The following is a 27007-nucleotide window of genomic DNA, read 5'->3' on the forward strand; positions in this document are numbered from 1 at the left end:
CCTAGATATTTATTAGATTAGATCTTTTAAGAGGCAAAGATTCTATAATCTAATCAATATATAATCTACAGGTGAACATGACTGGAGAAAACTCACACGTAAGTCAGAAAAAGGGCATCCATTCTTCTCATCATCTGCCTGGAAGTTATAAATAGTAGTGAGATTGTATACTATCTAGAAGGTCAAAATGTAGTTAATTCTCATTCAAATCACTCAGACTGGAACATAAAGTTGCTTATAATAAAATGTTGTGTCGTCCATTTATGAAAAGTTACTATCTTCGCCGTAAGCAAACACATGGACTGAATGCCGAGCTCTGTAATTTCACCTTTTTATCAAAGGCAATCTCATCTTAAAATACTATTATTAAAACAAAAGCCCGAAAATATTCACAATTCAGTTTGGAAATTTATTGGTGCCAAATATTCTACCATGTACATAAAACATTAGAATTGCTGGACAATTCAACTTGGAGAATAGATTTTTTTGCATTGTTTGCTATTACTATTATTATTACTAGGTTATGCAATTCCAACATTAACTTCTGGTTGGAACAAATGGCTACTTTTGAAAAACAAAAATATTATAAGTTATTTTCCAATGTGACCTTATAGTCCTGTTATTCTTTAATTTACTTGAAGGCAGTCTCATTGTGTAATCATATCTCAGCATCCAAGTAATAAATAGCTGATGTAATGGGCAGCCTTGGATTGCCAAAGAACATGAAGGAATTATGACTACCGTTTTATCTTGAGCTGTCGAATATCTGAATACCGTACTATTCTCTGACAGGTTTTGCTAGTGAATAAAGATAATTGTTTCACCTTAGAGAATTTGCGGATTGACTTAAACCTTTCGATAATCCTTTTACCACTGGTCATGTCCTTAGCTCAAACGCTTTAGCATTTCCGCTTCATCTACATTAGGGTTCAAATTTGCACGTGCACAAGTCGCTCATGCAAAAGTAGCCTCGTCAAAGAATCTGAATCTGTGTGCAAATTTTGAGCACCACCTGCCGACCGATACCGTTTCCTAACTGCTTTCCTCTGCCTTCACTCGCTCCGCCCGCAACGCCCCCGCCCCCGCAGCTGCCGTGAGCTTTTTTACGGTGTGAGTTTCTGCTGGCCAATCACAGAAATGATGCGTGGCCTTGTACAGTTCCCTCCTTTCACTTCCCACAGAAGGCGGGCTCTGCATATTGGAACTTGCATTCGTTATTGGCTACGGCGGAAGGACTCTGTCCTGCGTCTGCTTCGATTGGTTGTTGAGGCGGAAGAATAGCATCGTTGAAGAGAAGCGAGTTCTTTTGGCGGCGGAGGCAATAGAAATTATGCAGGTGGGAAAGAACATGTAATGATAAGGGGGAGTTGGTGGGAAACAGCACTTGGGTTATTTGAGCGGGGGGTAAACACCTCCTCCTGAGATTGCTCCGCAATCACTGTTTCTAGGCTTGAGAATAAATAGACTTGGAAGGGACCTTAGAGGTCCTCTATTCCAACTCTCTACTCGTGCAGGAGACCCTATTTTGCACCTACATTAAACTTCCCTTGTTTAATTCTAAAAAGGAATGCCACGTACTTTCCTCCGTTAATTCTTATAATTCTAGCTTCCTGGATGCAGTTACCAAGAGTGAATATAACACTTTTGGAAACACTGACTCATAAAACAAATCTTTCAGAAAGTCTACAGAAGGGCTCAAACGAAGTCTTACCTCTGATTTCATTCAGGTTTTTTTTTTAATTTGTAGAGCAGCGTTTCTCATCCTTGGCTACTTTAGGTCCTGTGGACTTCAACTCCCAGAATCCCCTAGCCAGCTGGCTGGGGAATTCTGGGAGTTGAAGTCCACAGACTTAAAGTCACCAAGGTTGAGAAACACTGCTTTACAGGGAGTCTTCCACTTCGAGGCTCCAAAGCTTTTCCTGTTTCTGTTTCAAAGCAACTTTATTTTTTAAAATTGCTATTTATTGTCTGTGAGAGAGACATCTTGCTTTTATTTATTTTAAAATATTGTATTCTGGAAGCTACAGATTCTTAACAGATTTTATTCACATTTGTGTAATACAGTATTTGTCAACCAAAGCCTCTTTAAAATGTGTGAATTTCAATTCCTTACATTTCTGTCTAGGAGGAAATTCTGAGAATTGAAATCCACACAACTTAAAAGTTGCTGACATTGAGAGACACTGGTGTAAGCATGCGGGTAGTTAACATAGTCACAGAAATCTAAGACATTTGGAGGTAAGGTTTGCACCTAAAAAGCTGTTTGATTATTTTCATCTAATTTCCATGTATTTTGGTGTGCTGAAAACAAATAAAATATTGAAAAAACTCCTAGACGTCATGATTTGCCACAATATGCAAAATTGTCTTCAAATTTATCATTTTTTTTATTTTTGGTATTTTTTTAATATTATGGGTTTTTAACCAAATTTAAAGTCTAAATTACTATTAATTAATTCACATAAGTGCATTTAAGATATAAAATGCCAAAAAAACCTTAAAGGGTTTGTCCGAGTTATGTAAAAAAAATATAGCACTGTAAATCTGATGGTCAGCAATATATACATAAGCTAAGCAAGTTTTAAGTCTGTGCTTCTAATGGTAGAAGGGGTTAATCTTTCCTGAAGAATCCAGTGGGAGGGAGACACAGGGCAGATAGCAGCATCTCCGGTCAGTGCAGGGAACGTAGCCAGCACTGTGACGTCTCGTGTACAGACACAGCGCTGCTCTCTCCTGCATGCCACCCTTTTGCATGAATCATCATCAGGTTCTTGGTTCTAGGCTGTTCACACTTTTTCATTGCAATTCATGTTAGCTCGTCATTCTTCAACCGTTACGCTATGACTCCGCGAAAGTGTATTAATTCGCCAGGCAGTTTCGTTTCACCTGTGGTGAATATACAGTGTTGAAGCAACAGCAGAATATTACAGACTTTGTGAAAAAAGTATACTTTGCATACTTTGGACTAAAAATTGGAGATCAAGATAAAGTTGAGCGCCACAAAAAGTGTGCAAACGGTGTGTTGAGGATCTCCAAAACTGATCCAAGGGTAAGAAAAAATCTTTCCATTATGGGATTCCTATGGTATGGCGAGAGCAAAAGAACCATCGTGATGACTGTTACTTTTGTTCATGCGATGTGAAAGGGTTTAATTGCAAATGGAAGCATTCCATTTCATACCCCAATCTTCACTCAGCAATTCGTCCCATCCCCCATGGCACAGATATACCAGTACCCAAGCCCCCTGCTACCTTGGAAGAGATACCTAGCTCCAATGAAGGTGAAGTCATACCTGAACCAGATGATGAATCAAGTTCTGACTTTGAAGATGATACAAGACCAAAATTGTTTTCTCAGGAGGAGATGAATGATTTGGTAAGAGACTTGAATCTTCTCGAAGATGCCGATGAGTTACTCGGATCAAGGCTGAAAAGCAGGAATTTATTGTTATCAGGAGTGTCATCTTCATGGTTCAAACATCGTGAAAAGGAGTTTGTTCCTTACTTCGCCAAGGAAGACAAGTTGGTTTATTGCATCGATATCGAAGGTCTGATGGGTCAATTTAAAATCTAATATGATTCAGAGCAATGGTGTCTTTTTTATAGATTCTTCAAAAAGAAGTCTCAAAGGAGTTTTACTCCACAACAGTTTTTACGCTTCCATACCTGTAGGTCATTCCTACACTTGAAGGAAACCTATGAGAACTTGGAATTGGTTCTTCGTAAACTTAAATATGAAGATCATGGTTGGCAAGTGTGTGGGGGACTTGAAGGTCTTGCGCATGCTGCTCCAGCAACAAGCTGTGTATACCAAATACCCTTGTTTTCTGTGTTTATGGGACAGTCGAGACTGACAAAATCACTGGACCAAGAAGAGTTGGCAGCCGAGAGTGCTAACGGTCGGTGAAAAAAATGTCCTCTGAGAAACTTTGGTACCTTCCAATAAAGTTCTTCTACCACCTCTCCACATAAAATTGGGATTGATGAAGCAATTCGTAAAATCATTCCAAGAGATGGAGAATGCTTCAAATACTTGGTCACCAAGTTTCCATGCCTGTTGGAGGCAAAATTGAAGGAAGGTGTGTTCGTCAGATCAGACATTAGAAGGCTTATAGTTAATCAAGAGTTTGTCAATACCATGATGGATCCTCAAAAAGAAGGGTGGATTGCATTTGAAGAAGTCGTACAGAAATTTTTAGGCAATAACAAAGATCCTCACTACAAAAAGATCGTCGGAAGAATGCTGAAAGCATTTCAAGCTATAGGTTGCCTGATGAGTTTGAAAGTGCATTTCCTCCAGTCCCACCTTGACTACTTTCCTGAAAATTTGGGAGCTGTGAGTGAGGAACAAGGTGAACGATTCCACCAAGACATTAAAGAGATGGAAAGGAGATACCAGAGAAAATGGAGCATTACAATGATGGTAGACTACTGTTGGATGCTTCAGAGAGACATTCCAGATGCTACTCACAAGCGTAAATGCACCCAGAGGAGCCTCACAAGGAAGTGTGCGTAGGTTAGCTCATTTCAGTTCAAGAAAGGATTTTCATGAAAATATTGTAATAAAACTTTAATTTTATAAGTCTTATTTCCATTTATTTTGAGGTATTGCCTTATTTAACATAGTTACCTAAATTGTCAGGAAACGTGATGTCCTATGACAAAATGGAGGTCATTTTCGGATTCAGTGCACCAAAAAACATAAAGATTATGTGGAATAACCAAAACAGCTCTTGATTTTTTTTTTTTTTTGCAGACTTGTGTAATCTATGCAGTGGGTGTAAGCTACAACCTCCTTTAGCACATACAAATTTCAAGATATTAAAAATCTACATACAGCTATTTAACTAAAGATATTTCTGTCATAAACTTTGAAAAATATTTCAGATTTTCTGTGAATAATGTAAAATCTTTCATCGTCAATAGCATTTACATGTCATGTTAAACCATATGAGGTTGTTTTGGTTTAACACAAAGAGGTGAACTATGGTATGTTTTGTAAGTCATGGGTGTAGGTTGTGTGTTATGTAAGCCCAACCAATTCTAACCTAATGAAGTCAATATTGCTAAAAAAAACCAAACCTGGCATATTGTGTTTTGTAAAACCAGTAATTGGAGCAAGAATTAAGCATGAAATGGTCATTTTAATTTCAATATATTTTAGTATTTTAATAGACTAATATTATTGGACATGTTATTTCCTTTAGATCTTCACTGAGTTAATATGTTGGGGGGTTAACATATTATTGACATAGTAATTTCACCGAATTAAATCTCTTTAAGACTCTTTGAAAATCACTCTGTTTCTGTTTCAACAGAACTATCAGAACTTGCCAATTGATATACAGACCAGCAAGTTGCTTGGTAGGTCTCCTTGTGTTCTTTATTTGCCCTGTTGAAACAGGTGGCTGCTTTAAAAGTACTACACGCATAAATATGACTTGGAATAGATATGTGATCTTTCTGGCTTTTCTTTTGATGTGTGTTTTTTCTTTTTGAAGATTGGCTGGTGGATAGGCGACACTGCAACCTGAAATGGCAGGCTCAGGTTCGCATCATCCGTGAAAAAATTGCTTCGGCTATCCAGGACATGCCAGAAAATGAAGAGATCAAATGCCTTCTGTCTGGTGCTTGTGAGTATTTATGGAAGTTGTTAAATGAATATATAATTAACCTTGTATTTAGAATATATAATTAACCTTAAACAATAAGTGTGGGATTAAAAAAAAAAGATTCATAAAATACAGAATAAAATATATTTAATCAAAATCTCACCGTTTTTCTGTCTCTGATTCCAGATATACACTATTTTCATTGCATCAGAATTGTGGAAATCCTCAAAAGGACAGAAGCCTCTTCTAAAAACATATTTGGTCGCTATTCATCACAGAGAATGAAGGTGAGTGGCCCAGAGGAGGAGAACAGCATATTTTGCATTCCATACTGCTCAATAAACTCCACATTTTCCAAGAGTTGGTTGTTCCCCTCTATATTACTTATGCAAACCTATACCCATGGATTATAAAACATTAAAGTTTAATTAATTAAGGTTCACTTCTTTGTGCTAAACCAAAATAACCACATATAGTTTAACATGACATATAAACTCTATTGATTGTTAAAGTTTCTTCAATAAGTGAGCAGTTTACTAATCTTTGGATTTTTCAACAGTTGAATAAAGAAGTTTCTATGTTCTTATCCACTTCCAACAAAAGATTTGGTTAAATTGAATTGGAGATGAAGGGCATAAATCTAAAATATGCATTCATTAACCACGATGGCCTGGTCCATCAAATCCTGGACACAGTGTTAGGGGTAAAAGCCAGCTTTTCTTTGGTTTTCTGAAGGCCACTGCAGAAGGTTGTTTCATGTGCCATGAGGCATGTGCCTTGTCACAGAGAATGTGTTTTCCAGATCTCACCAGGTAACACCAGGGGGTCTTGGAGCATGTCAGCTCTCACAGATCTGGTGTGTGACAGGGAGAAACCACTGGAGATAAGTGGTCCTAAAACTAGCCTGGCCTCATATCATGTAAGGCTTTAAAGGTGATGATCAACTCCTTCAATTGCATCCAGAAGCTTAATGGGAGCTATTGCTGCTCATTCAGCAGTTATGTGGATGTGCTGTAATGTGATCACTACTGCTTACTTCAGGGGTCCCCAACCTCCAGGTTGTGGCCTGTTCAGAACTGGACCACACAAGAGATGGATCGTGTGCACCTGTGCATGTACGCAGCTCCACTCGAGCAAGCTGTGCCCCAAATGCTTCTCTCTTGCATGAGTAGAGCTGCGTGCGTACATCCCGCCCTGCCGCTCACATGGCCATTTCCCCCTCTCCCCCCCCCATTTCCAGCCTACCAATCTGTCTGCTCTCAATGCTCCAAAGGTGAAGCAGTGAGAGCAGAGGCTGAGTGAGATGAGCACACCCTGCTCAGCTTTGCTGACTCAATTGAGTCTGCCTGTGCAGAATACCCAATCCACTTTTGGAGTGTCAGACAGCCTTGGTGATCTGAAGAAGCACGAGACCATGCCCCCAAAGGCTTCTGTGCACCAAAAGCTTTTGCAAATGGACGGAAAGCTTTATGGAAGTGATTTCACGCTGCTTCAGGCCTTCCGTCCCTTTGTAAAAGCTTTTGGCACAAAGAAGCCTGAAGGAGCGTGAAACTGGCACAAAGGCTTCTCTCTTGCTTGAGTGGACCTGCACATGCTTCTGTGGCCTGGTTCCCTCTCTTTCCCCTTCTGGACCAGCAAGCCACAAAGGTTGGGTATCACTGGTCAATGTCACTGCGTTCTGGACCAGATGCAGCTTCCGGACGATCTTGAATGGTAGTCCCAGGTATAGGTAGTCCTCGACTTAGCAACGATTCATTGAGTGACAGGTTACAACAGCACTGGAAAAAGTGACTTGCAACCTTTTTTCATGTGGACATCTCTGTGGTTACGTAATCAGAATTCAGTTGCTTGGCAACTTATATATTTTATGATGTTTGCAGTATCCTGGGCTTATGAGATCACTTCTTATAAACTTGTGCAAAGGCCTCTAATCTCAACTGCCATTTTCTCATTTGACCAGACCTGTGAGTCCAAGAGACCCCCCAAAAGAGTGCAACTCCTGCCAAATATAAATATGGCATACCATTGGATATGAGGAGTGGTGATGGGGAGGTCTAAAACCCACAGAACTTGCATAGTTTTTTTTTTATTTTTATGAAAATGTACTCAGTATAGTGTGTAAATCATGGGTTAAAGTTAACCCATTGAATGTGAATCAGATCACTGTTCAACAAACCATTGTTAAATAAATCATAGTTTAAGGCTGTGTATGAATCAAGCTATATTGAGATGGATGCAGATGTAATGCCGTCTTTCATAGATAACAGATAAGCTTGAATGAACTTGAAAGAGGAGGAAGTAAATATATGAATTTCAGTCTACTTAGATGGAGCAGTGAGCTATTATTGTTTGATTTAATAGAGCTTTGGGAAATCCTTAAAGAGCTAGCTCAACCTCTTATAATTTTGATCAATTTTCATTTATCGGCCAGGCAGTGTAGGCTGGCAACGCCCAGGGGGAGAGCCTTCTCTGTGGCAACGCCTTCCCTTTGGAATGAGCTGCCCCCAGAGCTTTGCATAATTTCCAACCTCCGGTCCTTCCGGCGCGCCCTAAAAAGTTGGCTTTTCCAAGCAAGCCGGCCTGGCCTGAATAAAATTAATTATTAATTTTAATTGTTAATTTTAATCTAATTTATAAATTTCATTGTAAATGTCTATGGGTTTTTGGGATATTCTATTTAATCTTTCTTTTAACTTTTGTAATAAGTGTTTTTATGTTGTACGCCGCCCTGAGTCCTTTGGGAGAAGGGCAGCATATAAGCCCAATAAACCTGAGTATTCATTCAGTAAATTAAATTTTTATTCATGGTTTATTTTATTTTCCTTTCATTGTCTTTTCTGCTCTTATTTTACAGGATTGGCAAGAAATTGTAACACTATATGAAAAGGATAACACTTACTTGGGTAAGGCAAAACACAGCCTCCCTGCGTTGCACAGAAATTTACACAATTCTCATAATGAGTCTAACTCCACTCCTTTCTTTAGCCTGCAATTAAGGCTATATAAATTCAGTATTTACACTGCTTGCCTACCAGCAATTAAAATCACATTTCCTCCTCTCAGAAACACCCTCAGAGATTAGAAGGCTTAACATTTGAAGACGATCGCTCTAACTTAAGAAAAGCATTCCATATTCATATTGTCCTTTCTGAATCTAGAGTACATTCTCTCACTCAGTAGTGTTTTCTCAATGTCTGTAGTCCCTAAGCACAAAGGAGTTTAAGACTTCAAAAAGATACAAGGGTTGCAGAGCAACCCAGTGATTGCAAACCTGAACCTGAGTGCCCAAACCGGAACGTGCATGCAGAGGCCAGAGGCCGGGAAACTCAAAGATGAACTGTCTGATGTGCATGTGCGCGCCAGCCACCTGGTCTTCTGCGCATGCCAGAGAGCTGGTGTTTGCGCATGCCGGAAACCTGGAAACCCAGACCAGCTGACCGGTACATGTGCCGGGAACCAGAGGAGCACATGCCAACACAGAGGGCTCTGCATGCCACCTCTGGCACGTGTGCTGTAGGTTCGCTATCATGGGAGCAGCAATTCCCAATCTAGGTGCCGCTATTAAATTTTAGCTCTCCAAATTGTCTCCTGCATCCACTCTGAATAGGGAATCTATATATATAAGAGCTGCGGCAATGCAGTGCTTAGAATGCAGTATTGCTGGCTAATTTTGTTGACTGCTGATTGCCAGCAGTTCAGCAGTTCAAATCTCACCAGCTTAAGGTTGACTCAGCCTTCTGTCCATTCAGGATCAGTAAAATGAGGACGCAGATTGTTGAGGTTAGGGGCAATATGCTGACTCTAATGCTCTGTATGCTGTTAAGCAATGTGGAGCAGTATATAAGTCTAAGTGCTGTTGCTATCTGGTAGGATCCTAGACTAGAGAAAGCTGTTCTGGAGTCACCGGCAAGAGCCCTTCTACCCTACCTGTAAGTTATAGTGCTTGAGTTTTAGCTTTTTCTTGTCTGTTGTTTTATATCAGCCTATACATTTTCTTTCTAGGCTCAATATTTGTTTGCAGGTCTTACACGTCTTGTTAGTGACTAATCCCAAGTGGTTTTTGTAGGTTCCTAGCCAGAGTAGAAATACAGTATATCTTCAATAGAGATAACTAGATGTTTATAATTTTGCAAATCTGCACATTTCCAGAATATTTTCATTAGCTTCAGCACTCTGATTCTTATTACTAAAGTTCTGCATCAGAGTAGGAACATTCTGTGGCATTCTTTATGTTACTGAATACATATTTAAATTCCTTGAACAACTTGCCTCCAACATTGGAAGTTTTTAAGAAGAGATTGGGCAACCATTTGTCTGAAATTATTTAGTACTTCCTACCTGAGCAAGGGGTTCGACTAGAAGACCTCCAAGATCCCTTCTGTCATTCTGTCATTCCTTCAATATTTTTGTCATGTTATTTGGGGTTGGGATCCTACAGGTTTGTGCAGTTTACAGATGAATGATTGTTTCTCCATAGGAAAAATCAACCTTAAGTGATTGGTATTTCCTATGGAGTACTAACTATAGTATTACAATAGTATTAACTATTGATTACAGTATTAATTAATAATAACCACAGTATTAGAATAGTACTAACTATTCTGTTACCTAGCTGAATCATTGTCACATGGATACTTTTGATTTCTGAGAAAATTTCCTAGATATATTGAATCCCTAGATATATTGAATCATCTGCAACATATTGTTCAAGTCAGCCATATTGAACAAGCACTATGAGCATTGTTTCAATATGTCTGGAGGAGAGCAGTTCAAAAGGTCTGGAGATTTTCTAAGCAGCACTATACAGGTAAAGGTCAAAAAATTAGAATATCATGCAAAAGTTCATTTATTTCAGTAATGCAACTTAAAAGGTGAAACTAATATATGATAAGACTCATTACAGGCAAAGCAAGGTAGTTCAAGCCGTGATTTGTCATAATTATGATGATTATGGCACACAGCTCATGAAAACCCCAAATCGACAATCTCAGAAAATTAGAATATTACATGCAATCAATAAAACAAGGATTGTACATAGAACAATATCGGATCTCTGAAAAGTATAAGCATGCATATGTACTCAGTACTTGGTTTGGGCCCCTTTTGCAGCAATTACTGTCTCAATGCAGCGTGGCATGGAAGCTATCAGCCTGTGGCACTGCTGAGGTGTTATGGAAGACCAGGATGCTTCAATAGCTGCCTTCATCTCTTCTGCATTGTTCGGTCTCATGTCTCTCATCTTTCTCTTGGCAATGCCCCATAGATTCTCTATGGGGTTCAGGTCAGGCGAGTTTGCTGGCCAATCAAGCACAGTAATCCCACAGTCATTGAACCAGGTTTGGTGCTTTTGGCAGTGTGGGCAGCTGGAAAATGAAGTCAGCATCCCCATAAAGCTCGTCTGCGGAAAGAAGCATGAATCAGTATTGAATGAATCAGTATTGACTGAATAAACAATTCAAATATTTGGAGCTACCTTCCAATCTTCTTTAATGTTTGAAGACCCAAATGAAAGACTTACAGAGATATTAATTTTCTCCCAGCAGCAACAAAATTCTTTAAAGGCCAAGGTATTGAGCCTTTGGTTTATATCAAATAGTTGTGTTTGTTCAAGGATTTAAAAGCCTTAGTAAATGTAAATTTACAAGAGCTGTATTTTGTGAATCTTGCCATGAGTCAGATACTGTCTCGAGTTTAGAAGGTGACTTTTCCTTTCTATAAATATTTTTGGGAATTTATCATGTAACATATTGGTTAAAAGTAATCTTCATGGCTTAGCTCCCCCCCTCCCCAAATTCTCATTAACAAGTTTGTTTCTTCAAAGAAGAAAAAATAGGCAGACTTAAATTAATCCACCTCAATTCTTTTTCTAGTATGCTTGTAATGAAAGTTAAAGCAACATCTGTTTTATTCTTACCAAATGGCTAGTTCTGTATTCAGTTGTTTATATTAACCAACTGTCGTGGGTAGGAGGTTCAAATTACCAGTACTGAAAAGTATGACTCCCTTGAAGATTAGTCTTTGCTTGGCAGGGGATGATTATGCTGTAAATTTGAATTTCTTGCGGTACCATATGGATAGAGCTTTTCTCCCTGTTTTTTCTCCCAGTCCAGTTACGCTTCCCTTGCTTCACCTCCATTCCCACAATCTCTTTTCTTTCCTGTCTCAATGCAACTATCCATTCTTTTTATTGCTCCTCTATACTAGAAGGTGCTTGTGCATAGCCATGTGAGTAGACTATGAGAGTAGGTTGCTATACACAGATGGAGATCAATTAATTCTATAAAGGGAGTGTATTATTTATAGGCAATTACTTTTAATTGGTAGTTATTAATTCATGTGTGTGGGAGGGTACATGTATGTTGGTCCAGGCTTGCCCTTTTTTGGGGCATGGTTTCTGGAATGTTCATGCATGCATTTATAAATATCTATATATAAATACACACTTTCCCCTTGATTAGGAATCTCTAATATTAGTTGCATTTAGCCATGACAATCTAATTTTGACAAGCTAGGGAAGCTGTACTTTTTTTTTTCTATTTATCATTTTATTCCTACACTATTCATTTCTTGGAGTAATGGTGGTCTTCCTTTCTGGTAAATCAATATATCTGCACTCTACTTGCTGAGGCCTTCAGCTGAAAAACATGGTGCTTTTCATAGGTATATTTCCTGGCAATGAAAAGTTGCCTGTTCCTGTTCTATATTGCTTTGATTGGGTGTGTACAGTTTGTGTACCATAATGTCATCAGGCGGTTTGCTCATTTGCAGAAGCAGGGTGAAGCACACTGCTGCTTTTTTATTTTTTCCTGCAGTGGAACTGTCCAGCCTCCTGGTGCGAAATGTCAGTTATGAGATCCCCTCCCTCAAGAAACAGATCAGCAAATGTCAGCAAATGCAACAAGAATACATCCGGAAAGAGGAAGAGTGTCAGCTGGCGGCAGCTGAGATGAGGGAGCGTTTCTGCAGCTCCTGCAAGCAGTACGGAATTTCGGTATAAAGGGATGCTTTTTCCCAATGCTTTTAGTCTACCTTGAACATTTTGGCAGAAGATGGAGGCTGCTTAAGACTTTGAAAGTTTATCCCCAATTCAACTAATTTGTTGGCTTGTTGTGAATGTTTTTCTGCAGTAGAGAAAAATGGTTCTTGATGGACTTTTAAATTTGATTGCATCCTCTTCTTGTGATGTGTCTGGCTGTGTTGAAGGTGACACAGATTTTATGTGTGTGTGTATGTGTGTGTGTGTGTGCGCGCGCGCATATATGTATGTATATGTATGTATGTATGTATGTATGCGTGCATATAAATAAAATAAGTAAATTACATTTAAAATATAGGGCTGATTAGACTCCGTGCAGTCATGTCCCATGATCCCACAGTCTCCTTTCTTCAGGTTCCCTTCCCATTAAAGAATTGGAGATAAGGCAAAAAGTTCGGGAATCACGTTTATTTTTCATGAGTGAATAATGCTCCTAAACCCATGAAGCCTTGGCAAACCTTCTTTTGAACATTGTCCATTTGTTTTTATATGTCCCATTTCTACCAGGGGGATGATATTCATCAGGAGCTCCTAGCTTTAGTGAAAGACCTGCCAACACAACTGGAAGAGATTGGAGCTGGTGCCAAGGGACTTTTGGAGGCCATCAACCTATACCAGGCCTGTGTACAATTTGTTTGCGATGGGTAGGTGCTTATAAGCTGAAAAGGTCTAGAACAGTGATGGCTAACCTTTTTTGCCATTGTGTGCCAAAAGAGGGGGAGGCGCAGGGGGTCGTGTATGTGCATGCCCACATCCATAATTCTATGTGCCCCCCGCTTTTGGCACGATGACACAGTGAACCTGTTTTTTGCTTTCCCCAGGCTCCAGAGCCTTTCTAAGAGCCTGGAGAGGGCAAAAACGGTCTCCCCCCCCCCCCCCCAGGCCCTTTGGAGGCCAGAAATGGCCTGTTTGCCAACTTCTGGTCAGAGCAGAATGTCCATTTTTCACTCTCCAGGCTCCAGATCCTTTCTAGAAGCCTGGGGAGGGCAAAAATGGCCTTCCCTACCCCCCGCCCCCCCGATGCCCACTGGAGGTCGAAATCAGCCTGTTTCCCAACTTCTGGTGGGCCCAGAAGGCCTGAAGGCACACATGCCATAGGTTCGCCATCACAGGTCTAGAATAACTTTGGGAGAGGTATACAGTTTTCCTCACTATTTAAAATCTGCTAATGAACTGGAAAGGGACAGTAGGTCTATGCCAAAACACGAGGTGTCAAAAGTGGGCCTCCATGTAAAAAAAAGAGAAAAATCTGAATGAAGAGGACTGCAAAAGATCTCTGACTTGAAGAGACTGGCTAGAAAAGACTGCATAGATTTAGGTAACCAAGTGGTCCAATTCAGATAGGTCTGGTTGTATGATGTATTTTTTGTGGTTGAAGAGAGAGGCTGTACTTCAGAAGAATAATATATGCATCTTCAAGCTGAACTAGAAAAGCTGTTGACAAAAACCTTGGGAAATGTTGACATGGTCAGTGATGTACTAATTAGTTGGATAAACATGGATTAATTAGAGATTTTCCCCCATTAAAAATGTTTGAGCTCTCCATTTATTTGAGCCCTGTAATGAATCCCTGTGATCCTGGGATGAAGTTTGCAAGCACCACACAGCCCACACATAGAGTTCTTTTTCCAGTTACTTCAGTTTGTAACGTGAGATGTATTTCCAAGAGGGTGAACATCATCTTTGCTTCTACAAACTCTTAACAAAGTGCAAACTGAGGTTTCTTTTGTACATTCTAGTTCTACAGAACAAGTAGTCCCATTGCTGAGACATGTGCAGGCTCAAGGCAACACCACTGTGTATGAGTGGAGGCGAGGAGTCAAACCACTATTGGTGGAACGGCCAAAGACAGAGGAAGTGAAGGAAATGGTCGAGGAAGAGGTGGTATGTATGAAGGGGACAAAGGGACACAATAACATATACAGAATCTATCTGAAAAACACCTTTTTCTCTTCCCACAAAAAATTACATTTTAATATAAAATCTTTATCTCAGATTTTTTGAGAATATGATAATGGAACCGCACAATTCTTTTCTGTCCATTTTGAGGGTCTGCATTAAATTCAGAATTGTCTTCCTTTTCACTAAATACAATGTATGATTTGTTGGGGTATGCCTACAGATACAAAAATGTGTTGTGCTCCATTGACAAAATAAATCTATTAGGGTTCAGAAGTTTGGCCAGAGAATTCTGAGAGGGGATTGTTGTCTGGTCAAACTTAAACCCAAAACAACTTTTGTTTTTCTGGGCATTGGTGGTGATAAATCCTTAAAGGCTTGAATAGCTTGGCCTTCGCTCCTCCTTCCCCTCCTTCACATGACCCCTGGCTCTGTACTCACTATGCTGCTGTTAGATGTTGAATGCGCCATTGGCCATCCAATTCTTTCTGTGTCTCTCTAGCTGCTATTTATTTTCTTTTTTTTTTAAATAAAAATATTTTATTGAATTTTCCAACATTTAAAACACAAAACACAAATGTACATTTATAACAGCTTTTCCATATCAGTATCCATATCTTTTGTAACAATCCTATTTACAAAAAAAATCTATCTCCATATCACTATCCTAAATTATATCCTTATTTAAGTACACTATGTATACATATACATATATACATACATGCATACATACATACCGTGTTTCCCCGAAAATAAGACAGGGTCTTATTTTCTTTTGCTCCACGAAATATGGCCTTGGGCTTATTATAGGAGGAGGGCTTATTGTTTTGGGGTTGCAGGGCAGCTGCGAACTGGCTTCTGAAGAGCCAGGCACAGCCTCGGGCAAAGCAGCCATGAGGTGACCACGTTCACGAGCAGTGGCCCAGCAAACCCCCTCTCCAGACGAGCAGAGCGCCATTCACTGACCTAGGGGGTATCCCTAAGGTGCCAAGGCCCGTGGTCCTCTGTCCGCTACCCAGCTCCCGTGGCTTGGCACATTTGGGATACCCCCTAGGTCAGTGCATGAAGCTCTGCCCGGCTGGAGAGGGGGGTTGCACAAGTGCCGGACAGAGAGTCTTCCAAACAGAGAGTCTTCCAGCAGCCAGCCCACAACCATATAGCGCACTCCCAGAGCGGCCACTGCTGGAAGACTCGGCAGCTGAGTTTTGGAGTTTGGAAGCCGGAGAAGAAGTTATGCTTGGAACGCGACGGGGCAGAACAGGTGCTCGCACAACCTCTCTCCAACCGGGCAGAACTCCATTCACTAACCTAGGGGGTATCCTGAATGTACCAAGCTGTGGGAGCTGGGGGGCGGGGAGCACCGTGTGGCTTGGTGCCTTAGGGATACCCCCTAGATCAGTAAATGGCGCTCTGCCTGGCTGGAGAGAGGGTTTGCCGGGTGGCTGCTCGTGAGCATGGTCACCTCATGGCTGCTTCACCCCTGAGGCTGTGTCCGGCTCTTCGGGAGTCCACTCACAAGGGAGCAGTTGCCCGGCAATTCCCCCCTCTGGCCAGACAGAACGCCACTCCCCAACCTAGCAGTATCCCGAAGGCGCCAAGCAACATCAGCGCCTTTCCCACCCCCTGGCTCCCCCGGCTTGATGCCTTCGGATACCGCTAGGCCAGTGAGCAATGCTCTGCCTGGCCGGGAGGGGGGTGTCCAGGGGGCTTATTTTCAGGGGTGGGCTTATATTTTTGCCCATGCGAAAAATGTGGCAAGGCGTTAGTTTCAGGACAGGTTATATTTTCGGGGAAACACAGTATACATATAGATATAAATATAGATATAGATAATACTTTTACCATTTATACCTTATGTTTTATGTTTACTCTCAAGCCAGAAATACCATCTATTTCAGATTTGATAGTACTTGGTTTCTTCCCTCTCCTTCATTTCCATAGACAGTCTATCCATTTCTGCACATTCATACATTTTCCTTCCTATAATTTGGTCGGGGGTGGTGGTGGTATCTGTTTGTTTCTAATTCTGTGCTAGAACGATTCTACTTGCCTTAGCTGGAATTTCTATTGACCTGCCCTTTTACCTGGTCTCTCAGTCCTTCAATGCCTACATATTTCAGCTCTGTGCTTAGATGAAATGGGAATGAGAACTTTTACACATTTTTATTGATTTATACATCTGCTGATTGATTTATACATCTGCTGATGGGAAAAAGAAGAAGAAGAATGCAGGACTTCAGCCCAGCCATGTTTACATATGATATGGCCAGCCATACAGTTCCAGGCACTATTAAATATTAAAATATGTTTTGTACAAAAAAAGATATTTATACTAACTGTTACATAATTTAAAATGTCCTAAAACTGATGTAGCATTAAAGAGATTAAAATATATTAAAATATGCAAACAATATAAATCAGTAGTTATGACTAACAGAGGATTACCATCATGAGGTATCAGATGCGGAAATGAATAAAAATATGTGCCAGAATTGTAATAAAAATGGTAGAGGGTTTAATCTCTAAGGGAACGGTATTTCACAAAGAAGAATCCTTACTGTAACAGAAATGCAGCATCTGTAGAAATAACTATCCTAAAATAGTCCCATGTTGTCCTCATATATCTGGAATTTGTCTCATTTTATTGGCCAGATGGGTGCTCAGATAATCAACATTCTAAGTGGCCAGCGCAGAAAGTCCCAAGCTTCCAAATGTTAAGGGATGGATTTTCTGCTTTCATGTTCTGTAAACAAGAATAAGAAATGTGAAATTCATGACCATGTAACTGTGTTTAGGAGTTTAAAAAAAAAAAGACACATAAGAGTTTAAAGCATATGAGTTGACCTGAAAGGGGAAAAAAAATACCTTAAAATCATGACATACCTCCCAAATTATTTAGTGACAGACTCTGTTCTTTGTTTTCCCATTGCAGATTGACTGGGGTGACTTTGGAACAGAAGAAACCGTATCTATCTCTGAGGCAACAGATTATGGTATCTCAGTTGAAGGAGGAAGTGAGGAGATAGATTGGGGAATTTCTTTGGAGCCAGAGGCTCAAGTGCGTGTTTTCCATATCTGCCTGCTTGTATATTAAGTCTGTATTCCTGCAAGTTTCAGAAGTACTGTGTCAAAACATGTTGATACATATCCACACAATTTTAGGAGGGAATGTATTCAAATACAGCATTAGGCTGGGATTTATTTTAACCATGTTTATTAAACAAGCTGCAAATATCCTTTGGGACAGTCGGGATTGCGATTGCTAATATTTTTATGGGTGAAATAATGAAAACAAACCAGAATTAAGCTAGAATGTAATATCCCTAAGCCAGGGTGTCAAACTTGATTTCATTGAGGGCCACATCAGGGTTGTGTTTGACCGGGGAGGGGGGGGCACTGGCCAAGGTGGGCATGGTCAGCTAGACATCACTCATATCGGGGACACCAGCGGTGGCCCGAGTACTCTGCCAGTGAAAATGGGCTCCCAGCTCCATTTTCAGCTGCAACGGCCTCCTGCAACCCTCTGCCAGTGAAAATGGAGTTCCATTTTCACTGGCAGAAGCACCACGGGCCAGTCCTTTGCTGTTTCCAAAGTGGCACCGTGGGCTAGATCTAAGCACCCCATGTGCTGGATCTGGCCCCTAGGCCTTGAGTTTGACACCTCTGATCTCAGCCATACTTAAAACTGGATCAAGATTTGTGAAGGACAATAGATTTAAATTGCAGTCATGGAAGACTTAATCTTTTTGATGAACCGAATTGACACTTTTTGTGTAGTTAAAGTTAAATTTCCGACAGAGACCTTGTTTCTACATACTATGAACCAGCTCATATTTCATGCAGGCATTATGTACATCCATAGAGTAATGGGCCAGGAATTCAAACTAACATTTTGGATCATGAATCTGTTAGCTTTGTGCATTTTTGCCACATGTCACCATCACCTGCTTGTGCCAACTTTGCAGAACCAGATCCACTGAAATAGCCTATGCCTTCCTTCCCATAGGAGAGCAGCTCTTCAGGCATTGACTGGGGAGATATGAAAGATGATATGGCTCAAATGTTAAGTGAGGGTAAGTGTCTGTTTTGCTAGGGGGAGAGCAATATGCACTCATGTGAACTAGAGTGAAATTCATTGGGGAATAAGCTGAAAAAGTCTTCCCCCTCCAAAACCTGGTCTCAATAAGGAAACTGTTTCAACATCAAGGCCACTTGAAGGTGAGAACTGACAGACATGGGAGGTATTGAGGATCATTTCCTTGAACAATTTGTCTTTCTTGAGGCACTTCAGCTTTCACAGAAAAGCTAACCCTGAAAATATATCATGATGTTTTATCCCAGCTATAATTGAAGAGGGTATGATGTGAAAGAGGGGTGAAAATGTTAGACACAAGAGGGCGGTATTGGATTTGTGATTCTTGTTCCTGTTGTTGGATCCTTATCCAAAGATCAGACTTCAGTTCATACTTATCTCTTTTTGGATTTCTTCTATTCGTTTTCAAGTTGTGCTGGTTGCTTTATCCATTGGCGATATATAGATGTGATTATCAATGCTAGGATTCTTGCTGGTGGTTTTGAAATTGCAGGTGGTCGTCAAAATGGATTTTTTTCTTGCCAGCATATGAACTAGAACCATCTAATTGAATTGTTTGGAGGCTGCTTCTTTCAGTGCTGGATTTATTACATGAAGCCATCATTCATAATACATAAGGCTATGATATAGTTCCACTTGTCTTTGACTATGATGGTTAGGAATAATAGGTTCAAACACATCTGGAGGTCACCAGGTGGAAATAGCTGATTGGTTAAGAACAGGGTAGTCATAGGTAGATTGATTAATCCACTAATTCTCTATTATTAATCTGCTAATTTGCCTCTTAAAACATCAGCCTGAGAAATAAATCTGAATTCAAAAGGTCATCTGGAACCAAGATCAAAGAGGGGTCAAAGTTCTTTTACTAGCAAATTTGCAATCACAGAAGACTTGCCAAAAATGCAAACCTTTATATTGAGATATTGGTTCCCTCCCCCTCCCCCCCCCAAAAAAAGTGGAGTAGCCTGAGCTACTTGAAGTGGTGTTGATTTGGTATTGATGTTTTCTCACAATCTGAGAATGAACACTTTTTCTAGGTTAGAATTTGGCAGATGGATCATTGACATAAGCAACGTTGGAGGAAGGGAGAAAAAAACTGTAGGTTGGAAGTGACCACAGATAACTTATTGGTATCACTTAGGGGGCTGGAGGCTAAAACATATGAAGCACGGTGACAAGAATCTAGTTTAATGAAAAGAAGGACCAGGGAGTGGCATAATAGCAGTCTTCCAATATCTAAGGGATTGCCAGAAAGAAGAGGTGGCCAACCTATTCTCCAAAGCACCTGAGGGCAGGACAAGAAGCTATAGATGGAAACTAATCAAGGAGCAAAGCAACCTAGAACTAAAGAAAAAAAAACCCTGACATTTAGAACAATTAATCACTGGAATGATTTGCCTCCAGAAGTTGTGGATGCTCAAAACTGGAAGCTTTTAAAAAAGATTCAGCCACTTGTCTGAAATTGTATAGGGTTTGCCATTTGAGCACTGGGGGTTGGCCTAGAATACCTTGAAGGTCCCTATCAACTCTGTTATTCTGTTATTCACCTATGTTTTCCATTACCCGGTTATACAGGTTTCTATCTGAATTAATAGCAGGTTTTATTTATTTTATTAGATTTTTATCCCACTTTGACTATTTCATAAGTAATTCAATGTGGTGAATATGCACAATATTCCTTCCCTATAATAACAATCCTATAAAATGGATTGGATTGAGAGGAAGTGACTGACCCAAAGTTACCCAGCCAGCTTTCATGTGATGTTTGCAGAGAAAATCTAAAATCTATACAAAATCCATCCCAATTACTATGTAGAAATTGGATTTCCTTGTGCATTCTTTTTATGATAATCAAAACTGTGTTATTATACAATATATAATATTAAATTTCAAGATTTTTAACTCAGGCCCCACACCAAGAAGGCTGGAACCCACAATCCTTATGATACAGAATTAAGCAAATGTTATGTATTGTTAACATTTGTTTTTGCTCATGTGAATGGAAAAAGCTTCATAACCCACTTCATTTGGTTTCTAATATTCACCAAAGGTTTTTAACAGATATATTTTCATGAGAATTAGTAGGCAGTAAGCTCAGGCAGAATAATTCTGCACTCACATTAGTTCCCATCTTTGTACAGCACTTGCTGTCTGCATTAGTGTTTTAGAGGGGCATGGAGCTAGGTAGAATACCGAAATTGCTTGGGACTTTTTAGAATGAATTTGTTCTGAATTTGTTTGATTGTGGGAAATGGACAGAGAAGGAAACTAAGCATTTACCTCATAGCTTTTGGAATTTATTTATTTATTTATATATAGAATTGGAATTTATTTATTTATTTATATATACATAGACTTAATTTTATATATATATATGAACAACAAATGGTATTTTTGTCTTTTACCTGTGTCCCTTGTTATTCCTATCTAGACCTTGAGGGAGTTGCACGAGGTCCTAATGCTCTCACCCTTCTGGAAATTCCAGAGACTCGTAATCAGTTCATTGATGAACTCATGGAGGTAACGATTGATACTTTTAGTTTATTCCGTTTGCTTCCAGTCTTTAATATTGTAAAGCCCTCCTAGAACTACCTTTGCCATCTGGGTCTCACTTTCCTAGTTTTTTAGATTTCCTTGCCTTTCAAGATAAGTGATGTCCATGATGCCTTAAAATAAATATATCTGGGATCCAAATTTATTTTTTAAAATAGCTGCAATCTCATCATATTGCCAAATCCTGTGAAAATCATGGCATTCATTCAAATCTCACTGGATATTTTTTAAAGAAAACACATAGGTTATGGAAAGTTAGAATATTAAATGGTTGTTTTATTTCAGGGTTTCACCTATGGGAATATTTTGATACACTATGTGATGTTGCATGAGGTTATCTTTGGGTAAAGCAAGGAGCATAAAGGTCCCTTTTTGTTCGTTATTCTGAAGGAAATTCAGGAATCTTGCTCCCCAATTCCTTCTGTATCAACCTCTGAAAAACCCTCTTATTTTTTCTTATTTTAATGTTCTCACAGCATAGTTCTCACTGTAATGAAAACCTGTGTTTCATCTAATGCAGAAGAACATTATTTTTTGGATCAACAGTGATTTATGCAAAACAGCTAAGATATGTTTTTACTCTTCAATCATGTGAATGAAGACTTAGGAATCGGTGTATAAAATCCTGATTTTAAAGTTAAAATGATTTGAACATGCAGTCAGGTACTTGACATCTCTAGTTGAATTTCCAGTTCACTGGTGGTAGGCGGACTGACAAAATTAAAGGTTAATAGGTTAATAAAAGGTCATCTTTTCCCTTTTCCATCAGTCTTTGTGAGGTTGTATGCACTGGTTCAATTCTTTTAAACAAAGCAGTCCCCACCCCCACAATCATGGAATAGAATTTGAGAATGGCAACTTAAGGTAAGCAATGTGCTTCCTTAATATCAGATGTAAGGGTGGCTCAGTGGCTGAGACACTGAGCTTGTCGATCAGAAAAGTCGGCAGTTCGAATCCCGAGCGCTGCATAACGGAATGAACTCCCGTTGCTTGTCCCAGGTTCTGCCAACCTAGCGCTTCAAAAGCATATGAAAATGCAAGTAGAAAAATAGGGACCACCTTTGGTGGGAAGGTAACAGCATTCCGTGCACCTTTGGTATTTAGTCATGCTGGCCACATGACCACGGAGATGTCTTCAGGCAGCGCTGGCTCTTCCGGTTTGAAATGGAGATGAGCACCACCCCCTAGAGTTGGGAACAACTAGCACATATGTGTGAGGGGAACCTTTATCTTTACTTAATATCAGATGCAGACATTGTTCAAATATCTGGCAAGAGCATTTTCCCCCTCTACCATGGAGAAAAAAATGCATACAGCAGAGAAAGAGAATGTCCTTCTCCACATCAGTCCATCTCAGTCACACCGCATACTTTATTTCTAAGAATTGAAACAAATATGAAATGCTACTTATAATAGCAGTGTTTTTTTTTTAATTTCTTACTTCTCTTTTGCTTTCCCAGCTGGAGATCTTCCTTTCCCAGCGCATTGCTGAGATGAGTGAAGAGGCAGACATTCTATCTGTGAGTCAGTTCCAGCGAGCGCCACCTATCTTGCAAGACCAGACCAAAGAGAAGTTAGAAGCCATGATGGCAGTCATCCAGAATCTAATAGGACAGCTAACGAACCTGAGAATGCAGCATCTTTTTATGATCCTGGCTTCTCCAAGGTAGATAAACTAATATTTTCACTCCAATCCTGATAATAAGGGTTGGTAAAATTGACTGTGCTTAATGATCTCACAGTTAAACTTTGTTTTATTTTTTTTCTGATATAAGTGGTACAGGGAGTCCTCAACTTATGACCACAATTGGGACTAGAATTTCAAAATGAGGCAGTTGTTAAGTGAATTATCCCTATTTTAATGACATTTTTGCTATGATTATTAAGTGAATCTCCCTGTTATTAATTGAATCACATAATCATTAAGTGAACTTAGCTTCCCCATTGGCTTTGCTTATCAGAAGCCCACTGGGAAGGTCGCAAATGAAGATCATGTGATCTAGGGTGCTGCAACACTCATAAATACATGGAAGTTGCAAGTATCTGGATTTTGATCATGTTACCATCCAGATGCTAAGATAATCATAAGTACGTGACTTTTTTCAGTGCTGTTGTAACACTGAACAGTAGCTAAACAAATAGTTGTAAATTGGTAAACAGCGTGCCACAATCTCCTGCTTGTATGCATTGCTGTGTATTTTGTTTGGGATAACAAATAGCATTGCATATGTGACAATCCGTTAACCATATGTACTCTGTTTTCTTGGAAGAGCGGCCAGCATCCTTAGTTTCTGCCAAGTCATGGACTGGAAGCAACCTGTGCTGCCAGTTATTCAGCATTAACATAGACTTACCTAGAAATTCATTCTGGTGAACCAAGTAGCTCTTATATAGGTGTAAACATCTTTATGGTCAAGTTATTGGTTCATTGGATTATCTCAATAGATTTAAATGTGTTTCTCCATTCCAAATACTAAATCAACATTTTATGCATTTCCTCTCCTCCTCCTTTGCTCTCATAGCTACTTTAAAAGAAATTATTCCAGAAGAGGTTGCTTCTCTAAGACCATCTCCTGCTTTTTTCAGCTATCAAGTTATTTATTTTATCATTTCTATGACACAAAATAAAAACATGACATGGTTCCCACACTTAAATTGAATGCTCTGATGTCTACTAATACTTTTATGGTGAGACTGATCAGCCAGACTTGTCAAATATTCTGATTCTGAGATATCACAATGATACAATGGAACTTTGATTTATTGGGTAGGGTGCGCCTTCAGTGTTTAATCATGCCAGCCACATGACCACGGAGACTTCTCCGGACAGCACTGGCTCTTTGGCTTTGAAACGGAGATTAGCACCGCCCCCTAAAGTCGGGAACAACTAGCACATATGTTTGAGGGGAACCTTTACCTTTACCTTAAGTATATCAACCATGTCATCCTCAATAGGGGAGTCCCTTCAAAATGTTGCTGGTTCCCTGGGACTCCCAAGCTTGATGACATAATCAGGTATTGAGGGATTTCCTAAACACCAAAGAGGATGAAACTTTGGGGAGATGGAAAGAATTTTCCGTAAGGTGAGTGTCATATCAGAGGATGTCCATTAATTACACATTGGGTCAATGCATTATTTTATGTTATGTATGTGATGTGGTTATGTGTCTATTGTGTTAAAATAAAAATAATGCAAATGTAGCTGCTTTTTTCACACCATTCCAAATAAAAATTGTCTGTAATTTTGATGACATCAGAATAGAAATTCGGCCCATTGAATCCAAAGTCTGGTAGATGGAGATCTGTTAAATTGAGATTTCATTCTATAAGTGGTTAGGTATACAGCAGATAAGAATTGGTTTGTAGGTGTAACATGGATGCCATTATGATTCAGGTATGTGGATCGAGTGACTGAACTCCTGCACCAAAAATTGAAGCAAGCAAATCTGTTGCTCCTGAAGAAGGAGGTAATGGTGCAGAAGCAGAAGGAGGCACTGGAAGAGCAGGCTAGCCTGGAGCCAAAACTTGACTTACTTGTAGAGAAAACCAGAGATTTGCAGAAACTGGTGAGTACCCAGGACATCATCTGCATAGTTTTTCATGTGATAAGATATTTACATCATTTCTGTTTTTGTGTAGTTCAGCATACAGTTTATTTCTTGTTTCAGTATATCTTACATTTCTGCCATAAATTGCACCTTCCTCCTGTGTCATAATATCCCTGAAAATTGTGAACAAAAATATAGATCAACATCACCTGACATTTTCAGGAAAGCTTTGAAACCAAAGGTGTTCTCTTAGACCATGAAGAACAGAAATTTAAAATGCAGTAAGTGAGGATGTTAGTATATTAGTTGATAATCTGGGAAGTGGAATGTCAGTCTGAGAGCAGACTTCTTCAATATGAAAGATTAAATACTTGTGCTGAAATGACATTTAAAATAAAAATAAAAATTCCTTTATGTTTTCTGAAGAAATTATTGGGGTAGTCTGAATTAGAATTAGAATTAACCCTGCCTCATCATTTATTTGTTTATTTATGTACTTATTTATTACTGAAAATTGGCCATCTCTGAACAACTGCTGTTGCCTCTGGAGAAAATATATTTAATCATGATTAACGAATTGATGGCAGGCTGCAGGACCACATGTTCCTTTACTCCTTTGATCTGCCGTTTCACACACAGGTTCTGCCAGATATTTTGCTTGCTTGTAACAAATATTTGTTTTCCCTTCAGCAGAGTTCTCCAGAGGGGAAGGATAAATTGGGGGGGGGGGGGGAGAGATATGTGAAAATATTTAGGCTGAATTCAGTTTTTCAAGTATTACTTTTTTTTAGAAACTGCAATTGAATGATTGTACTGCAGTGAATAATTTAGATCATTAACCTGACCAGCTTCTTCTGGGTCTGTTAAATATAGAAACCTGATATAATAAAGGTTTATATTAGTAGCACATCTGAGAGTTATTGATGTATACTTGTGCTAATCTATTTTCCAGAAAAATAAGAATGTATATAAGTTGTCATTTAGATATTCATTCTTATGTTGCTTTTCCCCCTTTTATTGAATATGTATTTTAATTATAGTGATACTCAAGACTCCACTAAGATTCCTAGTATTTTCCTTCTCTGTATAGGTTTCGCTGATTTTTATTACATAAATATCCATTATTGCTGAAAATCATTATTAATACAGGTAGCCTTTAACTTTCAATAGTTTGCTTGCATTGAAAAAAGCAACTTATGAGCATTTTTCACACTTATGATCATGATCCCCTTGGTTATGTGATTTACATTCAGATGCTTGACAGCTAACTCTCATTTATGATTGTTGCAGCATCCCAGGGTCATGTGATCCCCTTTTACAACCTTCTGACAAGCAAAGTCACTTTGCCAGATTCACTTAACAACCGTGTTACTAATTTAAAAACTTCAGTGATTCACTTAACAAACGTGGCAAGAAAAGCCCATAAAATGGAGCAATTAACAAATTTTCCACATAGCAACATAAACGTTGGCCTCAATTGTGCTCGTAAGTCGAGGACCACCTGTATATATGTAGGCTCATGTATGCTGCTCATTAGGGCTGTGCAGTGTTTGAATTTGACTTATAAGAGGTGAATCAGAATATGTGGGGGTATTAAGGCAGTTCTACTTTGAGACCCATTAAAAACAACAATGTCATTTTTCGGGATTGTGCCACTGCAGGAAACTTTTTTCCTATTTGGAAGCTCGTCTTCCAGAGTGGATCCAAACCACTGCATCGTTCTTCTTGCCAAACCTAACCTCATATGTCCCTCATGATTACTTGAGTTTGAGAACAGTGTTGTGTGGTTGAAAGGAGAGGTGGAACATAGAAATCAGAGCCTGAGAGGTGGCAATTTGTTAACTGGCAGCCATAATTTTATGAAAGATTGTGCCTTTTTAATTCAGTATCAAGTTTGTATGTTTAAAATCCAGGATATTGTATAACTGATGGAAGCCTTCTTTCAGATAAAAGCTGACATCTCTAAGCGCTATAACGATCGACCTGTGAACTTGATGGGCGCCTGTCTTTGATTCTTCCTCCTGAAATATGCCAGAGACCGCCTTTCAAGCAGCAAAGTGTTAAGCATCACTCAAACAGAAGAAGATAATTAGGAAAAAGAATAAGTATCAAAAAGTATAATAATAGAGGACAAGGGCTTCCACTGACCAAGCTCCAGGAGTTTTGGATCTGTAGTGGGGAAGATGCTCTGATTCCATTTTGTATCAGCTATAAATGCTGCTTAATAATTTCTAATGAGTCAATAAAGCTGATGTTTCAATACTAAA

The 27007-nt window shown here is 39.4% G+C and overlaps 1 protein-coding gene across 3 annotated transcripts; it reads left to right on the forward strand.

Annotated features, from left to right (window-relative positions):
- The first annotated feature begins 1215 nt into the window (after positions 1-1215).
- On the forward strand, positions 1216-27007 carry CDK5RAP3 (CDK5 regulatory subunit associated protein 3). Of its 3 annotated transcripts, none has more exons than XM_032237498.1 (14): positions 1216-1336; positions 5318-5363; positions 5501-5632; positions 5798-5898; positions 8466-8514; positions 12424-12602; positions 13155-13291; positions 14387-14531; positions 17479-17604; positions 18553-18619; positions 21071-21159; positions 22653-22858; positions 24587-24758; positions 26687-27007. In XM_032237498.1, the coding sequence occupies exons 1-14, from the start codon at positions 1331-1333 to the stop codon at positions 26750-26752; spliced, it is 1521 nt and encodes a 506-aa protein (XP_032093389.1). In that variant the 5' UTR covers positions 1216-1330; the 3' UTR covers positions 26753-27007. The 3 variants fall into 3 exon arrangements, with proteins under 3 accessions (XP_032093389.1, XP_032093392.1, XP_032093390.1); XM_032237499.1 differs by lacking the exon at positions 1216-1336 and adding an exon at positions 2155-2238; XM_032237501.1 differs by lacking the exon at positions 5318-5363 and having other exon boundaries at positions 1248-1336.

Source organism: Thamnophis elegans, chromosome Z, assembly GCF_009769535.1.
Source record: "Thamnophis elegans isolate rThaEle1 chromosome Z, rThaEle1.pri, whole genome shotgun sequence".
Classification (NCBI taxonomy): Eukaryota; Metazoa; Chordata; class Lepidosauria; order Squamata; family Colubridae; genus Thamnophis; species Thamnophis elegans.

What these genes read in the sequence shown, in the direction of transcription:
- CDK5RAP3 (XM_032237498.1), top strand. An exon ending in GCAAGCAGTACGGAATTTCG is followed by an intron (nt 12,603 to 13,154) that starts GTATAAAGGGAT and finishes CATTTCTACCAG; the next exon opens with GGGGATGATATTCATCAGGA. An exon ending in ATGATCCTGGCTTCTCCAAG is followed by an intron (nt 22,859 to 24,586) that starts GTAGATAAACTA and finishes ATTATGATTCAG; the next exon opens with GTATGTGGATCGAGTGACTG.